Below are 16,935 nucleotides of genomic sequence, written 5' to 3'. Positions count from 1 at the left end.
CAGATCGGCAATAAGCAATCATAAAATGAAAAAGATCATGAGATATTTAGTGTAATTATTTAATGTTATACAGAGTAACTTTAGGGATTATTTTGTACACATAAAGTAAAAGAAATACAATATCCCCATAGTGTTTTCTTTTGTATTTCCCATGTGTTGAAAATAAACTGCAAGGGATTAACAATGGGCAATTATTACTGTTAAATCTAAGGTAAAGGGCAAAACAAAATACTCTCTGGCCAGCTTCACAAAGGGATTATTGAAAAGAAAAAAATACAGTAAAGTATAAACGCAAGGTGCCAAGTTCAACTACAAGTCTGTACAACAAAAGACAAAATATGACACTAAAAAAAGGTGTGCAGTATATGGCATTGTGCAATACAGTACATTACAATTATGGCAAGTATATAGAAGATAAAGTTAGACACTATAAATTAGGGCAGAACATGCTGGACGATCAAGAAATTTCACAAAAAAGCTTATGAAATACAAGTTGTATACAAAACTACATGAACATACCCCTTCAAACAAATAAAAAGTGATATCATTTTATGAATAGGCAGCAACAACAAAAGGCTGGAGGATACATTTCTATGGGTAAAAGAAAAGTGTCAGTTGAATAAAAATGTAACTTAAATTGTATAGAAATCCTACTGATGAGCTAACAATTTAAGAGGTGTTTTCATGTTTTATACTGTATCAACTGACTTGTTATCGTACATACTACAAATATGCTCAAAAGGGATGCAAGTTGTTAATGAAGAATCCCGTTTTAATTAATTTGTATAAATGTCAGTTTCAGTTGGTTATCTGACATGAAAACATGTATTATAGCAGCAAGTAAAAATTAAATGTTCTATTGAAAAGAAATATTTCACAGTTTATAATTACAGACAGGTGCAAACAACCACTCCAGAAAAACTTAATTATGAAGGTTAAATAAGTATGCAATTCTTAGAGCAGAACATAGGAGCAGAGGAAACAGAGAGCCAAAGTCATGCCCACATCCGGGTTAGGCATACGAACCAAGGGATTTCATCCACCATTTATTTTTCCATGGACATTTTGTAAAATGCATATAAAAATCATTTACGATTGTGATTCAGCTATATTTAGAAATCAGAAGAGGCCATAGAACATTTCACTCAGACCAAAACTTAAAAATAGCAGATATATATAGATTTTTTTTGTCCAAATGAAATGTTATATAGTCTCTCCTGATTCTAAATATAGCTGAATTGCTTGGTTTGACCAAGTACAACTATTTTATAAGCATTTTACTAAATGGAAAATAAAATGGCGGATGAAATCCCTTGGTTCATATGCCTAACCTGGAAGCGGACATGACTTTGGCTCTCTATGAAAATGATTGTGCAACTGATTTTAGGTTATGTTTGCAAATCCTATGTGCAACTTGATTAGACGCGGTAATCACTAAAACATACTGTATGTAAACATATGGTTACCATTAACTGATAACCTTCACCGATGATTATGAAATGTGTTTAGCGATGAGTCTGTAACAAAATAGCTGGTAGAGCTTTTTACTCACATAATACTGCTGGTGAATGTTGACATTTCATGAAAATGGATCCTAAAAAGCAAACAAGGAGATACTGCCATTTCACTACAGTATAAACAGGACGAAATAGAGTCCTATGCAAATTCAGTGAGCTTCTTAAACATATCAAAGAGTTCCTCCTGGATGCATCAGGCAGCAAAAAAAGCCAGATGTACTTTGCATCCTGTTGCACTGAGGACAACATTCTCCATGGCAGCATCTTAAACGGTTTCCTCTGAACATACTTGGAAGGCCAAACGAAGGTTGACTAACTCCCTTGTACAGTTGAAGGTTAAAAAGGCATGGATTAAAAGTGATGGGACTGAGAAGTGGCCTTGTCATTTCAGAAGGACGGAGGCATTGGGGCTCTGCCATCTGCCCTCTACAGTCAATGGCTACTTGGTTATGGCCATAATATAAGGCCGGGCTCTGGCTAATTGATGCTGCAGCAGCTCAGGTAGCTGATGGTTTTCCCCTCGCCGAGCATGGGGGCAGTGTCATTGTTATCCAGCGTGTTTTGCTTGGCCTCTCGGATGAGCGCGCAGGCCAGATCCAGGAAGAGTTTCTCCACGTTGTCGGACTCCTTGGCTGAGGTCTCCAGATACAGCATGCGCTGAGCCTCGGCAAAGTCTTCAGCCCTCTGTCTGAGAACCTCTCTCTTCTCCGCCAGATCGATTTTATTACCTGTGAGGAAAACATCTCATCTGTCAACGTAACCAGGAATAATCTGGCTCCTCACGTCACAACACGCATTATTGTCTTAACAATGGTGAGCGGGTGTGTGTGTACATGGCCCAGATCAGTGTTTTTTTTTTGCTTCAGTACCCCTTTCCCTGATTTCTAAATCCATGTACCCCCTTTATCCGACTACAACATTTTGCTTAGAAAACTGCAAGAGAAAACTATTGCATATGATGTAATGAATGGGGCGTCAGACATAGCCAAGATTAGTTAGAGTGGAAAGTAAGGCTTGCTCACCGACTAATATAGTCACCACTTGGTTGTTAGCGTACTGCTCAATCTCCCTCAGCCATTCTGGAAGGCACCTGAAGGAGTCCTCACAGGTAATGTCATAGGTAAGGATGAGGGCATTGGCACTACGGTAATAACTCTGAGTAATGGAGCGAAATCTCTCTTGTCCAGCCGTGTCCCATATTTGCAGCTGGAAAACAAATGCTTCAAATGGTTAATTGTCTGTCCAACACATAAGGAGCAGGCTTTTCTTTTTTTTTGATAAGTTCAAACTCTGCATACCTTGACCTTTTCCCCTTTGATCTCCACAGTTTTAATCATGAAATCAACTCCAATAGTAGCCCCTTGTCCAGGTGGGAAAAGGCCCTAAAAGTAGAAATAGTCAAATCATTTGTGTTTTTGCCTGTAATTCAATAACTCAAAACTCATTAGCACAGACCTGTACAAACCTGAGTAAAGCGCCGGACCAGACATGTCTTCCCAACTCCAGCATTTCCTATCAGAACTATTTTGAACAGGTAGTCATAATCTTCCATGCTCATGCTAAACTGCAAAAATAAAAGGAGAAAAGAAAATAGGTGGTGATTAAACATATTAACACCAAATCAATGACTTTGACGTAACCAGGAATAAACAACATGCCCCAGGGCATGTTGGTGCAACAGAAACGCTTTGAAATGTAAATAAATACATGTAGTATACCAGTGAAAATACTAAACTGTAACATACTGTTAGCGTAAATCCAGGCTAGATTTTTCAGGAGATATCATAGATTAAATGTAAGTATGGGTGTAATGATTAATCAATTTTATCGATTTATATCGTATCGCTCTAAATGAGCCAATATCGTTTCGTAAAACATGTAGGCTATCGGTCGTGATACGTATCATACCGTTGTTAAAACATATCGTTATTAGATAATAGAGTACTGCAAGGATGACTTTTTTTGTAGGCCAACCCAGAAGTGCACTTCCTGGTTCCCTTGTCGGGAAGTCAATGGGATTTTTTTGTATGCGATTTTGGTTAAATGCCTGAAATAAGGTCTGTGGTTAACAAAAGTTTATGAAACGGCGAACTTTGTGTTCAGCAAGATTAGAAACTTCGCAAATGAGGACCACTTTTATGATTTTTGAAGCGTTTTCTGAAAGTCGCCATTTAAAAAAAATCACATTTAGGCCCTGAATATTTTACTAAGTTTTAAGACTCAGTTAATCTATTATACAGACAAAAAATTCATCTCACCCAGTGTCTGCAGCAGCCATAGCACAAACCTCAGGCACATAAACTAACAGTGGACTGGTTACAGTCCATATTTAAATTTACCATTTTGTAAGTACCTGATCGACCTGATAGTTTCAATAGCGAAGTCAAACCCGAAGTCAACATTCAAAATTTTATTCTGAACCAAAATGAAGCGAACTGATTTATATTTTACCATCGTTCATGTTGCATGTCCCTAATGTCAGCTCATTCAAAACAGGGAAAACAGAATAACAATAGCATGTTTAAAGTGCACTTCTGTTTGAGAAAATAAACACTAATTTATTTACAAATGCAGTATACTGGAACAGGCGGCTCATCATTAACAGGCACACTACTTCATCATTTTTATAATCAAGTAGTTAGACTCTGTTTATAGTCAAGTAGTTAGACAGTACTGTATAAATAAGTGGGGGAAATGCATGAAGGGGGCAGCCACCTTTGGCCTCTATTACCATCCCATTTTGCAAACTACTCAACATGGTCCTGAGGTTTCTCAGTTTGATCAATTTGCTATTCATGTTGTTATCACTTGTGTTGTTACACTTCCCTGCCTCTGGTACTGTATGCAAATACATAAGAGGATATTTTGTCCAGCATTGCCTGCTGCATGGATTCATGAACTGAGCAGAAGGAAGAAAAAAAACCCATAAGAAATGTAATGTCTCATGCACTTATCCACGTGGTCATCCCATTTGTATCTTATATTTGCACAACGTTTTCCCCCTATTTTTTGGCTTGTGCTGCAGGTTTAGAGGGCTGTGCATCAGTTTGAAGGGGGGGGGGGGGGCGAGTATAGAGCCATAGAGGCTGAGCTGGAAACATTGTGGAGAGAACACCCAGTAAAATGTAATGCAGTGTATACTCGTTATTTTCTGCTACTGTCAGTTAATTATCCACAACAGACAGCACAAAAGCTTTTTGTAATGGCTGTGCACTGCACATGGCTAAGAAAATGTACATTTTAGTATTATCTGCAGACTGCAACAGTATTCTACAGAGATAACGTTAAGGACTGTGAATCGGGACTATGCGATTACTATGCAGCTATATCCCCTTGCAAAACACAGGAACTGTAGCCTTCTTCGCGGTTGCTGGCAAAATAGTTGAAATCACTGCTGACAGGATCAAATCAAATTACTAATTTTATGGCTATAACATGGTGCACTTGCAAACGTGTAGCCTACATTATTTTCTATGGCTGTGTCGCATTTCGTTCCTGTCGCCCTTTAATACTCTCTGCAAAGCTTAACACTGTGTCATTTCGTACAGAGAATTTCAGATAGCCGTTGCATAGGCTATGTGCCGTTTGCAATCTGGGTGGAATCAGGGCGAAGCTAGCAACAGTAGCAAGTTAGCAGGCCACCGTATAGCCATTTTGGCAGTATCAGAGGATGCAGGGGGGAAACATCGTCAGCCTCACTGATCGAACTTGGAACATAAAATGTGTACTTACCAAAAACACGGGGATACCCCCGACTTTAAACTACTTGGTATGCATAGGTCAACTCATCAGCAGCTGGGCAGGGCATTCCTCCTCTCCGTCCTCCTCAGCAGCTCAGCAGCTTGTCTCTGTGGTCTCTCTCTCCACCGAGTTGGACTGCACTTCCAATGATGTCATCAGCGCTTGATGTGCAATGCTCTGCCTCTGGAGTGGCGTTAAATTAGTGTTATTTCAACAACAAATCAAGTCTGTCTGATTATATTCACATCACATGACTGAGGAAAACACCCCAGGGTTTATATCTAATTTTGAATAATCCACCGACAAACGAACAAACACACACACGCGCGCGCGCACGCACGCACACACACACACACACACACACACACACACACACACACACACACACACACACACACACACACACACACACACACACACACACACACACACACACACACACACTATTATCACACAGTAGCCTAATACGTGTTTTAAACACACATCACAGCAGCAGTTGTATGACTACGGTATTATATAGTAATAGCAGGATACAAACAATAAAATAGGTAGGCAACTCACTGTTGACTCAAAATACAGTCACGTTACTGTTTTTTCTCCTGTTGCTACCACCCACCTCAACTGCTACTACGACAAATACTAACGTCTGCTACCGTTTCAAATGAGGTTCTATTTTCCTAGTTGTTCATTTATCCTCAAACGTACAGCAACATAGTTACCCCCCACCCCCCCCCCCCCCCGTAGGTTGCTAGGTGACGAAACGAGCGCCCCGGTGAAGATACCAGAGCGGAACTATACGTCAATGAATTGTTGTTGTGGCCGGACCTATTACTAGGTTACACACTATGCCCTTGGCTTCCTATGAGAGGTGATAGCTCAGAACAAATCTTCTGATCGGAGTACAAAATAAAACATTCTCGCCATGGGCTTCGTGCCGGATGAGGCAAAGACTCTCCCTCCTCCGGGGATCGCCAACAGGAACTCGGTGTGGCTGGCTGGCGTCGGCTGGTGCACGGCGATGCTCCATAATGCCATTAACCGCAGACCGCCGCTCAGATCAGGTTAGCATGGGAGCTGCCTTCTTCCACTCTGCTCACTACACCTTCCTTTCAAGCGTATGTTACTTTTAATTTATAAAAGTATGCCTCCCCTGTGCTGTGATGATGACACATAATTACCATAAAATCTACACGTGCATGCCATTGTCGCAGACAGCAGAGTCTTAACTTTTAACTTGTCGTGAGGCAACGAAAACATCTCTGACACATTCATGTTATTGTGTACTGGTGCAACCCTCCACAAATATCTGTCATTTACAATTTCCCTTTTTTTAAGGTGTTCACCGGCAAGTCCTGCTCGCAACCCTTGGTTGGTTCATTGGCTACCATGTAACCAAATATGAAAATTACACCTTTGCCAGACTTGACCGTGACATGAATGAGTATATAAGACTTCACCCAGAGGAATTTGCAAAGAAGGGTAAGTAGCTTTTATTTCTGAACACAAAAAACACAAAGGACTTCTCCTTGTCCACTCCCTTCAAAACACCGCTTTTGCAAAAGCATTAAAGCAATTAGGTTACTTACATCTATATACGAATCATATTTGCATGCTTACACACTTTGTGTACATATTTATGGCCACCTGTAAACGTGTTCATGACCTGTTCATGTGAATCGAACACAAATTGTGTAGTGTACATAATGTGCATGTGCTGTACATTTATTCTCTCATGTATTCTTTTACACAATGCATATATATATATTTTGATATTCTTTCTGTTATTTCATTCTTCTTATTCTTTGGCTCAGTCTGTGGCAGCACTCTTTCATCATATTATGCATATTTTCTCATACTTTCCATTCATATATTTTCTATGGCATATGTCCTAGTGTTGTAGTTGTCGATTGTGTTATGTTTAAATACCACCGATTTGCTCTAGTCTTATTTCTACTGTAGTTTCCTTCCTATTAGTATTTTCTGCTGCAATGACCCAGTTTCCTATATGGAGATCATCACAGTTTCATATTTTTTTACATCACAAATATAATGGGCAGTACAGAAAGGATTGGCTTTCATTAGATTCCTGGGGACTTTAGAACCTCGATGTTTTTGTGCATCCTGGTGGCTCACCTGGTAGCACCACTGAGATATATGGGTAGCACACGTACGACGGAGGCTCGGTCCTTCGCACGTCCGAGTCCGACCCAGGTTCAAATCCGACCCGAGGTCCTTGCCGGATGTCATCCCCTCTCTCTCTCCCCACCTTTCCTGTCTGCCTACTGTCCTATCTAAATAAAGGCATAAATGCCAAAAAAAAAAATCTTAAAAAGAAAGAAAGAGTGAACCTCGATATTTTCCTTGTGGCCTTGTCACATGCTTCTCCATAAGGACGATGTTCATGTAAGACAAACAATTGTTTTGTGAATATGAGCCAACAAAATGTGATGCTTTGGTATGGAAAGCTGTATCCGTGTTCTGATCCGATCAGAGTAAATATTTAATTATCCTGAACAAATATGAATGCAACATATAAAGTTTTTGTCCCATGTTTCATGAGTAAAAGCATCCCATACATTTCCCATGAAAAGCTTATTTCTCTCAAATCTTGTGCACAACTTTGTTTCCGTGCCTGTTAGTGTGCATTTCTCCATTAAAATAGTAATGGCATTAAAATACTATAGTAAAAAAGTAAAATCTTGTTGCATTTTGCAGTTACATGTTTGTTCTGTGTATAAGACTGTTTGAGATGGTCTTTCCTATAATCATACATGATACAACATGACAAAATGTAAAAAGTTGAGGGTGAAGTTGCATATAGTGACATTACAGATTATTATTATTACAGTGATTGCCCAACATTGTTGTATTCTTTCACAAGTCCGGTTTCTTAAATGGATAAGTTGTCATATTTTATGGTCGTATTGCCCCGCCACTATCAGCATACATCATATATTCGAGCCAGACCAAACTATTAGTGGTGTAACGATATGTTTTAACGATACGATACGTGCCATGATATGATACAAGGATGATATTGGCTAATTTAGAGCCATACGATACGATTCAATGGCTTGAAATCAATACAGTAACCCCCCCCTCACCACCACACCACCACCACCACCATTTCTATGCAGTGGTAGACTAGGTAAAACACTGTAAAAATATATTACTATTCTACTGTGACTTGTTTACAAGAGCCAGCAATAAGACACCACATTATTATGTTTTTGTTGAAATATTTCTCATATATCAACGCATGGCAACCGTCGTCTGTTACATTACCATGTACAAAAAAATGGTTGCTAGGTTACAGGCAGCTGAGCCATCGTGGAAGAAAGAGAACTACACAAACATTCAATGCAAGACTTCTATTCAATCTGTGTGGAAAAATACATCCACATAACTTTTGTCGTGCTAATTACAAGGCACGCAAATTACAATCGATCATTTGCATTGCGAAACCATTTTAGATTGATAGTACAAGTCACACTAGAAGTAGTTAGAATACCAGTAGAATCAATGTAGTTGGATCGTAGGAATAAATCGATGCAATAGATGAATCGTTACACCCCTGCTCAAATACAGTCAAAGAATGTGTGTATTCCATCGTCTGTAGTTTGTGCTATGATTTCTGTATAGTATAGTATGAAGTGTTTTGGGACATTGGTAGGTCTACACAGGGTAATCGGAGATTAAAATATATTTGTCCACATTGGTGTGTAATCAAATCATCTTATCTTTTCTCTTTATCTCACCAGACAAAAAGACCTTTGCAGAGATTGTGGAGCCTTTCTATCCTGTGCGCTAAGCGTTGGCGGCTGGCGAGATGAAAGAGAGAAAGGGAGAGAGAGAACATGTTGCAGACTACCATCTGTCTGTGCGGTCCTTTGTGTGAAAGCTTTCTGTCACAGATTGTGCAAAACAGTGTATATAATAAAAACCATGTTAATTTAATTATTTTTGTTTCAACTGATTTTTTTCCGTCACTCATAAAATGGGTAATTATTTAGACGGTACATTCCTTATTCCTTGTGTTTTTGGATGGTAATCAAGCCAAATACACTGATCTGTTCATACATTAACAAGAATAGTCTTGCATTTATGTGTAAAGAAATGCATCAGATACATTTTAAGTGCAACTGGTAACTCAAAAGGTACAAATGATCAAGTTTGGCAAAGCACTTTTATTCCATTTCAGAAGCATGGTGTTATTATTGAATGTAAACAGTTTGATATTTGAGATGACTAAGTTAGTTTGCTACATGTTTTCAAACACCAAAGATTTAGCTTCATGTCCATTGTCCACTCTGATGATGTCCACACGTCTGACTTGGTGTCTAATAATTTGCCACTCCGATGATGTCCATGTATTTGTCTGTGAGACTCAGGGTCTTCTCGGTGAGGTTGCTTATGACAGAAGACAGGCCTCTCAGGTGGAAGTGGAAGAGGCTTTCCGGGTCTGACTCCAGCAGGGGATCCAGGGTGTTGCTCAGAGACTTGTTGCTTTTGGCCCTGCCCTCGTCCAGTGAGAAGAGGCCACTCTCCACTGTGGTTCTTATGGCTTTGAACATCAGGTAGCTCTCGTACAAGTCTTCACAGGACTCCTCGGCCGCCTCACACTCCTCCTCGGAGGGTACGTCCCGCAGCAGGCTGGGCAGGAGGACGGTCTGCTCCATGTCCCGGACGGCCGAGCTGTAGCGCCTCAGTGCCAGCAGCAGGCTGTTTCTGTTGATTCTGGCCTCGGCAGACTGCATGCTTTCCAGTTGGGTTTGGCCGGCGGGCTGTTGCCGTGCTTGTGGTGGTGTGGCAGGAAGCTTGAGTGCAGTGCAAAGCCATGAGGAGAGACACTGGGGTATTTATACCATGTGCCGTGCATGAGATGGTTTGAGTACAGTTATGCAATTGGATGGTTCGATATATTTAGGAACGTTTCCAGTGCTATGTCCAGTCAAAGGCTTATCTTTATTTGATTTACACAACCTGACAGTTTTTTTTTGAGTTTGTAATGGCAACTGACCAGTATCCACTTATATCATGTACTGTTAAATCATTAACCATGCAGACCAATTTGGATGACCTTAAATATAAAGGGATAATATGGTTTACTATTGAGTAGTCTTGCAGTAGCCAGCCGTTGGAAGTGATGACATGAGACGTTGGGTCTGACCACGTGAGACTATTGAGTCAAGTTAAAAAAATGTCCTGATGGATGTCACATTTTGATGTGGCAGTGGCCTAAATCTTGGCGTTAAGCCAAGGCTAGCTTTGTTTAGATTAGGAGGTTGTCTTACAGATATGTACTGCCACTTATTTTCTTGCCTGTTTGCACAGAAAGGTTTGCAAAGGTCAAATTAATTTGGCTGAGTAAGGTATAAGTCAGCAACTGAAGGGGTAAATCAAGATTTAGTTTTGTGCTGGTATAATATAAAAAAGGTGGGTGCCAAGCAGTTTTAGGATAAGATGGGTAAAATAGGCCAGGTGAAATAATTTTTCCTGGGCCCCCCTCTAAACTAAATGATGTTGAGAATGAGGCCCTTTCATGCTCTGGTATTTCCTGCAGAAATGGAAATGAATGCTCTGCAGACAGACAGTCTGTCCCTCGGTAGACAAGTTCATAAGAAGAGGCTTCCGTGGATCCGTTGAGAAAGGTATATCAGATGTGTACCAACTAAGCTGTATTGCCATGATGAGTCCCTCACATTGTAGAAGTTAAAGGGGTAAGCCTATAGGCATTGGTTTTGTTCACATGTACTCAAATACATTGTGTTTGTCATGAATTAGAAGGAAACATACTGGAAGGTCATGCAGTGTTTTATAAATGTGAGAGAGAGGTGAGACACTGAGCATACTTGGCTCCACCAAAAATCTGTTCCCATGCAGCACATCCAATTTAACACTTGGTTGAATTGTTCTACTCACAAGATGGCACCCTAGAGCAATGTTCCACACATTCATTCCACACTCACTGACCCACATGCTTTTTTACTGGCACATGTTTAAAGCCCTATTTTCCTGTGTCACCCTTTATTGTCTTGCAATCCTCTATTTGCTACTGTATACTATTCCCCATCTGCATAACGTACTAATTTGTGTGCTACAAAAAACAAAATAAGATATGCTATCCACGTGTGATGGATATTTCTAGAATGGCCCCTTTTTTTGGGGGGGGGGGGGGGGGGGGTGGGGGGGGGGGGGTGCAACGTGGATACAGGCCTGTGGCTGTGAAATAGACTAATGTATCTTATTCTGGAGGGAAATGGAATAACCATACATTTTAAAAAAAATCAATAAAAAAAAATGCAAGGAAACTGTTTAGAAAAAAGAAAAGAATGTATTAATTAAGGCAATATCTTTTAAGCAAAATACAAAATTTCAGTAAACGTCACATGCACATAATGACAAACATTTTGCAATCATTCCATGGTTATTCAGTTAGGATTACATTTCTATAAAGTGTTGTTTTCATGCAGTTTGTATACAACAATAGCAAAAACAGCCACAACACACACAAAACAAGATAAAAAACAACAACATTGCGCTTACGTTGTGTTTCAGATGTTCCTCACAAATGTAATCACCCCGTTAACTGGAATATTTTTTGAATAGAATTCAATTTTGATCCAGTTTGGAATAGGAAGTGACCTAGGTACTTTTTGTAGTGGAAATATCTTTTTGAGAAATTAACCTTAAACTGGACCGATTGGAATTCAAATGCAAATATGAGCACAAATTATCCCAAAGATGTCCAAGACCCACTAAAGTGCCTGTCCAGCGTTTAATGATCACCAAATGCATAATTAAGTAAGTCAAAAGTGATGCATCATGCACCTTGTAGGTACATGGAGCCATCTGCTCGTACCTTGATGGGAACCTGCAAGCAGATGGGCCTCCTCTCACTCAGCCTGTCAGAACATATCACCACCTTAACAGCATGCAGAAGGTGTGAGAGCTCCAGCAGAGCGAAGAGGAGCGAGTCTCTGCTTCCCACAGATGACGTGCAGAGAGATCATAGCGGCAAACAGGTGCTCAGGACTCCTCTTTCTTTTTTCCACCCAAATGAGTTCAGCATGTCCTGACTGAGCTGGCTCTTATCTCAAGCACTTCTCACTCGTCTTTACTCATCATTGTTGCGCCTTAAAATCCACTGTTCCCTTTGGATAGGAAGTTATCTTCTCAAACTCTCTGTACAGTCCACAGCTTGTTAGGAACCAATGATTCCATTCATAGCTTTCTTCTGTTTTCTGTTGACCTCTTGACCATCGATGATGATTTCCAGGACCGTTGTAAGATCCATCATTTTGGTGAGCATTTCCATGATGTCGGGATGCTCCTTTGCTCCGCTGATAAACTCCTCGAGTGTCAGCTCACCTGGGGAAACACAGCAAAACATGAACAATCAAATCATTGTAATGTTTGGGTTTGCAGAGGTGAAGAGACTTGGCTTGATGCATGAATAGAATACTCGAGATTTGACTTGGCTTAGGTTCAGCTGATTTGGGGCTTGACTTCGATTACTTTGATTAGATCTTGTGTATGTGAAAATTACTTAGATTGAAAATAATGAGAATTTAAATTGTTTTCTGAATTTGTATGGAGTGATTTAACTTATTGATTATTTTAAGTTTTTTTGTTCCTGGCATGTTCTACATTTAGACTTGAGACATGACTAGTCTTGACATTAATGGCATCGAAGAAGACTTTATTGACAATGAACACATATGGACTTGACTAATCTACATTTCGACTTGATATTTGACTAGAGACTTGACTAATCTACATTTAGACTTGAGACATGACTAGAGACTTGACTAATCTACATTTAGACTTGAGATTTGAGCTGATACTTGAATAATCTACATTTAGTCTTGAGATTTGACCTGAGACTTGTGCCTCAAGACTTGAGACTTATTGGGCCTCGTCGAGCAAAGTTGACTTGGCCACACCTGTTTGTCACAATGAAGGATATTGTATTGTGTCTATGGGGCAAATCATACATTTTAAATTTGTGTCTTTATCAACTTCTCGTTGCCGACAAACTCATTCCCATCAATGCAATATTTCAGTCTTAACACCAGAAGTATCTGAGAATAACTTTACATGCATGGTATTACCAACCAGGAAAACATTCTGGACCTCATGTTGAGAAATTGTGCTTATATGATAAGGGATGCTGAATGATTATGTCAATACTGGTTTGACGAGTCAAAGATATTCCTCACCTTCTCCATTGACATCAATCTTCTCGTATACAAGAGTCACTATCTCCTCTGGTGGGATGTCGTAACACCTGGTGATATCTTGAATAGCCTGGCAGAACAGTTTATTCAGTTAATTGGGTTAAACAGAAACTTACAAAGGACTTTAATAACTTGATATAAAGTTGTGCACATTCACCAATCTCACAGCTTATATAGCTTTGTGCCTGCAGGACTAACCAGGAGACTGGCAATATGTTATACTAGCCTTTTAATAATATTATTTAATACTCTTTCTATACTACCAAAATGTAGTGTGCGAGATGACTACCGTGTAATTGTGTTAGTCAGTGAAAGGTTATATTAAATTAATGTAGTGTGTGAGGTGACTACTGTATAATTGTGTTAGTCAGTGAAAGGTTATATTAAATTAATGTAGTGTGTGAGGTGACTACTGTATAATTGTGTTAGTCAGTGAAAGTTTATATTAAATTAATGTAGTGTGTGAGGTGACTACTGTATAATTGTGTTAGTCAGTGAAAGGTTATATTAAATTAATGTAGTGTGTGAGGTGACTACTGTATAATTGTGTTAGTCAGTGAAAGGTTATATTAAATTAATGTAGTGTGTGAGGTGACTACTGTATAATTGTGTTAGTGAAAGTTTATATTAAATTAATGTAGTGTGTGAGGTGACTACTGTATAATTGTGTTAGTGAAAGTTTATATTAAATTAATGTAGTGTGTGAGGTGACTACCGTGTAATTGTGTTAGTCAGTGAAAGGTTATATTAAATGAATGTAGTGTGTGAGGTGACTACTGTATAATTGTGTTAGTCAGTGAAAGGTTATATTAAATTAATGTAGTGTGTGAGGTGACTACTGTATAATTGTGTTAGTCAGTGAAAGTTTATATTAAATTAATGTAGTGTGTGAGGTGACTACTGTATAATTGTGTTAGTCAGTGAAAGGTTATATTAAATTAATGTAGTGTGTGAGGTGACTACTGTATAATTGTGTTAGTCAGTGAAAGGTTATATTAAATTAATGTAGTGTGTGAGGTGACTACTGTATAATTGTGTTAGTGAAAGTTTATATTAAATTAATGTAGTGTGTGAGGTGACTACTGTATAATTGTGTTAGTGAAAGTTTATATTAAATTAATGTAGTGTGTGAGGTGACTACTGTATAATTGTGTTAGTGAAAGTTTATATTAAATTAATGTAGTGTGTGAGGTGACTACTGTATAATTGTGTTAGTGAAAGGTTATATTAAATTAATGTAGTGTGTGAGGTGACTACTGTATAATTGTGTTAGTCAGTGAAAGTCTATATTAAATTAATGTAGTGTGTGAGGTGACTACTGTATAATTGTGTCACTCAATGAAAGGTTCTTATGGAGAAGGCTGTTTTTAGACTCAGGATTACAAATAAGACTCCCCCTGGATTATCTGGCATGTCTCGTTCACGGCAAGTTAAACCTTTTTCTAAGTTAAGCTTTACAATTTAGGGAGCAGTGCCAAGAGAACCTTAAAAGAAAACGTACCTTAAATATCGTCTCCATTTCATCCTTGTCGATTTTTCCATTTCCATCTTGATCGAAGAGCTTGAAGTACCACTTTAGTTTCTGGTTGATTGCTCCTTTCAGTAACAGACTTATTGCTGCAATATATTCCACAAAGTCCATATATCCATCCTGCAAAAGAAGAGATAAAAGAGACAGACAGTTAGGGAGAGAACTACAAATGCCTATACTCTTAGTACTGCAACAAGAGCACCAGTGGTAGATTTCAGTTCTTGAACTCATGCAAGAGAGAGTGGAAGATTCTAAGCAGAGGGTTGCTCATTGTAGTAACAGATTTAAGGGTAAGTCAATTATGGGGAAATAGAGCAGTTAGTTACATATAAATCATATGTGCAATTTAGCATTTATAATCCTTCTCTAAACTTATTTTAAGAGCTTATGGTTCACAGTTGAACATAACCTCCATTGACGCCTCCAAACATGTCACAAATCATCACCATTATCGCTCATACTGTAGCTCCTTGTTAAAGTTTCCATGTGAAACCATTTGAAATTGAGCACCGATGCTCAACTGACCCAACTCCAGTCCGCACTATCAGTTATTTGGCAAATCACCAGTGATATTGTATATTAGCTGTGCAGTTGTCCTTGGCATGGGAAAGGCAAATATAGGTGTTTGCATGATCTTACCCCGTCCATGTCAAAGGTGAGGAAGACCTGGTCCACATAGCTGCTGGCCTCCTCCGTCATGCCATTCATTTGCAGCATGGTCTTGAGCTCAAACAGCGTGATGAGGCCCGACGGAGACTCCTTCATGAACTTGTTGTACCAGTGGTGCATGTCCTGCTCCAGGATGTCATCCAGGGTGGAGGCATGGGCGCCCATGATCCCTCCAGAGGCGAGACAGTTCTGCCCAGGGGAAACGTAACTGATCAGGGTCCTGCAGAGTGCTGGCAGAGAGGCAGGGGACAGTTGAGGACGACGGTAGTACTGTAGGTCGTAAAGTCAGACAGCACTGAGCCTGGCAGAAACCTCCTGCAACGAGAGCCTTAACCTTGAAGTCTTCTGACTGCCAAAAGGAGAGATAACCCTTTAATGGGATAAGTGGTGAAGGCTTCCGAGAACCTCAGGACATCCCTGACATGCACTACGCTGGACAGCAGTGGGATTGGCTGGTTATATGGAATAGGTTGGGGTCTAGCGTGTGTGGAAGGCCTCCTTGAATGTCAGCATCACTCACGGGCTGAGGGGATACAGCTGCATGTTTCATTGACATATTTCTGTTTCAGTCTTTAGATGGTAGATTTAGTAGATTTTTTGCACTATTTATTTTGATTTTTGATTTTCTTCTTTAGATGTAAGATGTTTATATATGCCATATTTCTTCCTCATCTGTGTGACCTGTAAATGTATTTATAGATATATTCTGTATTGTAGATGGACAGCAATACATTCGATGGTGTATGGTGTATGACACTATAATAAAATAAAATCAATACTGTACGTGCAAATAAATAATCTTAACTTTGCCAGCTGACCAAGATAGACTTTTACTCAACTGGGATTCCCACGGCACAGGTGATTAGCTCAGGGAACTCCTTGTGCAATGAACTTATCCTCTTTACTATTATACCTGTACAGAACATGAATGGGGATTTAAGGATACCAGTATTTCGGGGCTATAAGTAACACATGAAACCTATTATAGAAATTATATTTTTTGTTTTTCCATATTGTTACATACCAGAAATATAGTCCTATATATCAGAATATTAAATAATCAGGAAGAACAATCGTATGAAATAAACAATATTCACACACATGTACAATGTTCACTATTTTATTCAATTGTTGAATAGTTTTTTCTTCTTCTTTGATTTAAGTTATGAGGACGGAGAGGCTTTCATTCCAAGTCCTTGTAGCTGTCAAATTCATTTTTCGTTTCATTCTTGTTTTG

At 39.3% G+C, this 16,935-nt stretch overlaps 4 protein-coding genes across 4 annotated transcripts; 1 reads left to right on the top strand and 3 right to left on the bottom strand.

Annotated features, from left to right (window-relative positions):
* Nucleotides 1–57: 57 nt before the first annotated feature.
* rab30 (RAB30, member RAS oncogene family) lies at nucleotides 58–5,377 on the bottom strand. Its single transcript, XM_083636385.1, has 5 exons — nucleotides 5,250–5,377; nucleotides 2,983–3,081; nucleotides 2,816–2,899; nucleotides 2,540–2,723; nucleotides 58–2,245 (listed from the first exon to the last, which is right to left on the bottom strand). Exons 2-5 carry the CDS (start codon nucleotides 3,073–3,075, stop codon nucleotides 1,995–1,997), a joined length of 612 nt encoding a protein of 203 aa, XP_083492511.1. The 5' UTR covers nucleotides 3,076–3,081; nucleotides 5,250–5,377; the 3' UTR covers nucleotides 58–1,994.
* Nucleotides 5,378–6,085: 708 nt separating this feature from the next.
* Nucleotides 6,086–9,200, top strand: ndufc2 (NADH:ubiquinone oxidoreductase subunit C2). The gene is made up of 3 exons (XM_083637984.1): nucleotides 6,086–6,319; nucleotides 6,594–6,737; nucleotides 9,020–9,200. Exons 1-3 carry the CDS (start codon nucleotides 6,181–6,183, stop codon nucleotides 9,067–9,069), a joined length of 333 nt encoding a protein of 110 aa, XP_083494110.1. The 5' UTR covers nucleotides 6,086–6,180; the 3' UTR covers nucleotides 9,070–9,200.
* Nucleotides 9,201–9,598: 398 nt separating this feature from the next.
* thrsp (thyroid hormone responsive) lies at nucleotides 9,599–10,015 on the bottom strand (the record flags this gene model as incomplete). Its single annotated transcript, XM_083636669.1, has 1 exon — nucleotides 9,599–10,015. The coding sequence occupies one exon, from the start codon at nucleotides 10,013–10,015 to the stop codon at nucleotides 9,599–9,601; it is 417 nt and encodes a 138-aa protein (XP_083492795.1).
* A 2,447-nt stretch (nucleotides 10,016–12,462) lies between these two features.
* guca1c (guanylate cyclase activator 1C) lies at nucleotides 12,463–15,863 on the bottom strand (the record flags this gene model as incomplete). Its single annotated transcript, XM_083636668.1, has 4 exons — nucleotides 12,463–12,629; nucleotides 13,481–13,568; nucleotides 15,000–15,149; nucleotides 15,669–15,863. 4 exons carry the CDS (start codon nucleotides 15,861–15,863, stop codon nucleotides 12,463–12,465), a joined length of 600 nt encoding a protein of 199 aa, XP_083492794.1.
* Nucleotides 15,864–16,935: the final 1,072 nt, after the last annotated feature.

Source organism: Poromitra crassiceps, assembly GCF_964638095.1.
Source record: "Poromitra crassiceps genome assembly, chromosome: 5".
NCBI classification, from domain to species: Eukaryota; Metazoa; Chordata; class Actinopteri; order Beryciformes; family Melamphaidae; genus Poromitra; species Poromitra crassiceps.
The sequence above is the reverse complement of the archived record's forward strand: the minus strand, read 5'-3'. Positions and strand labels throughout refer to the sequence as shown.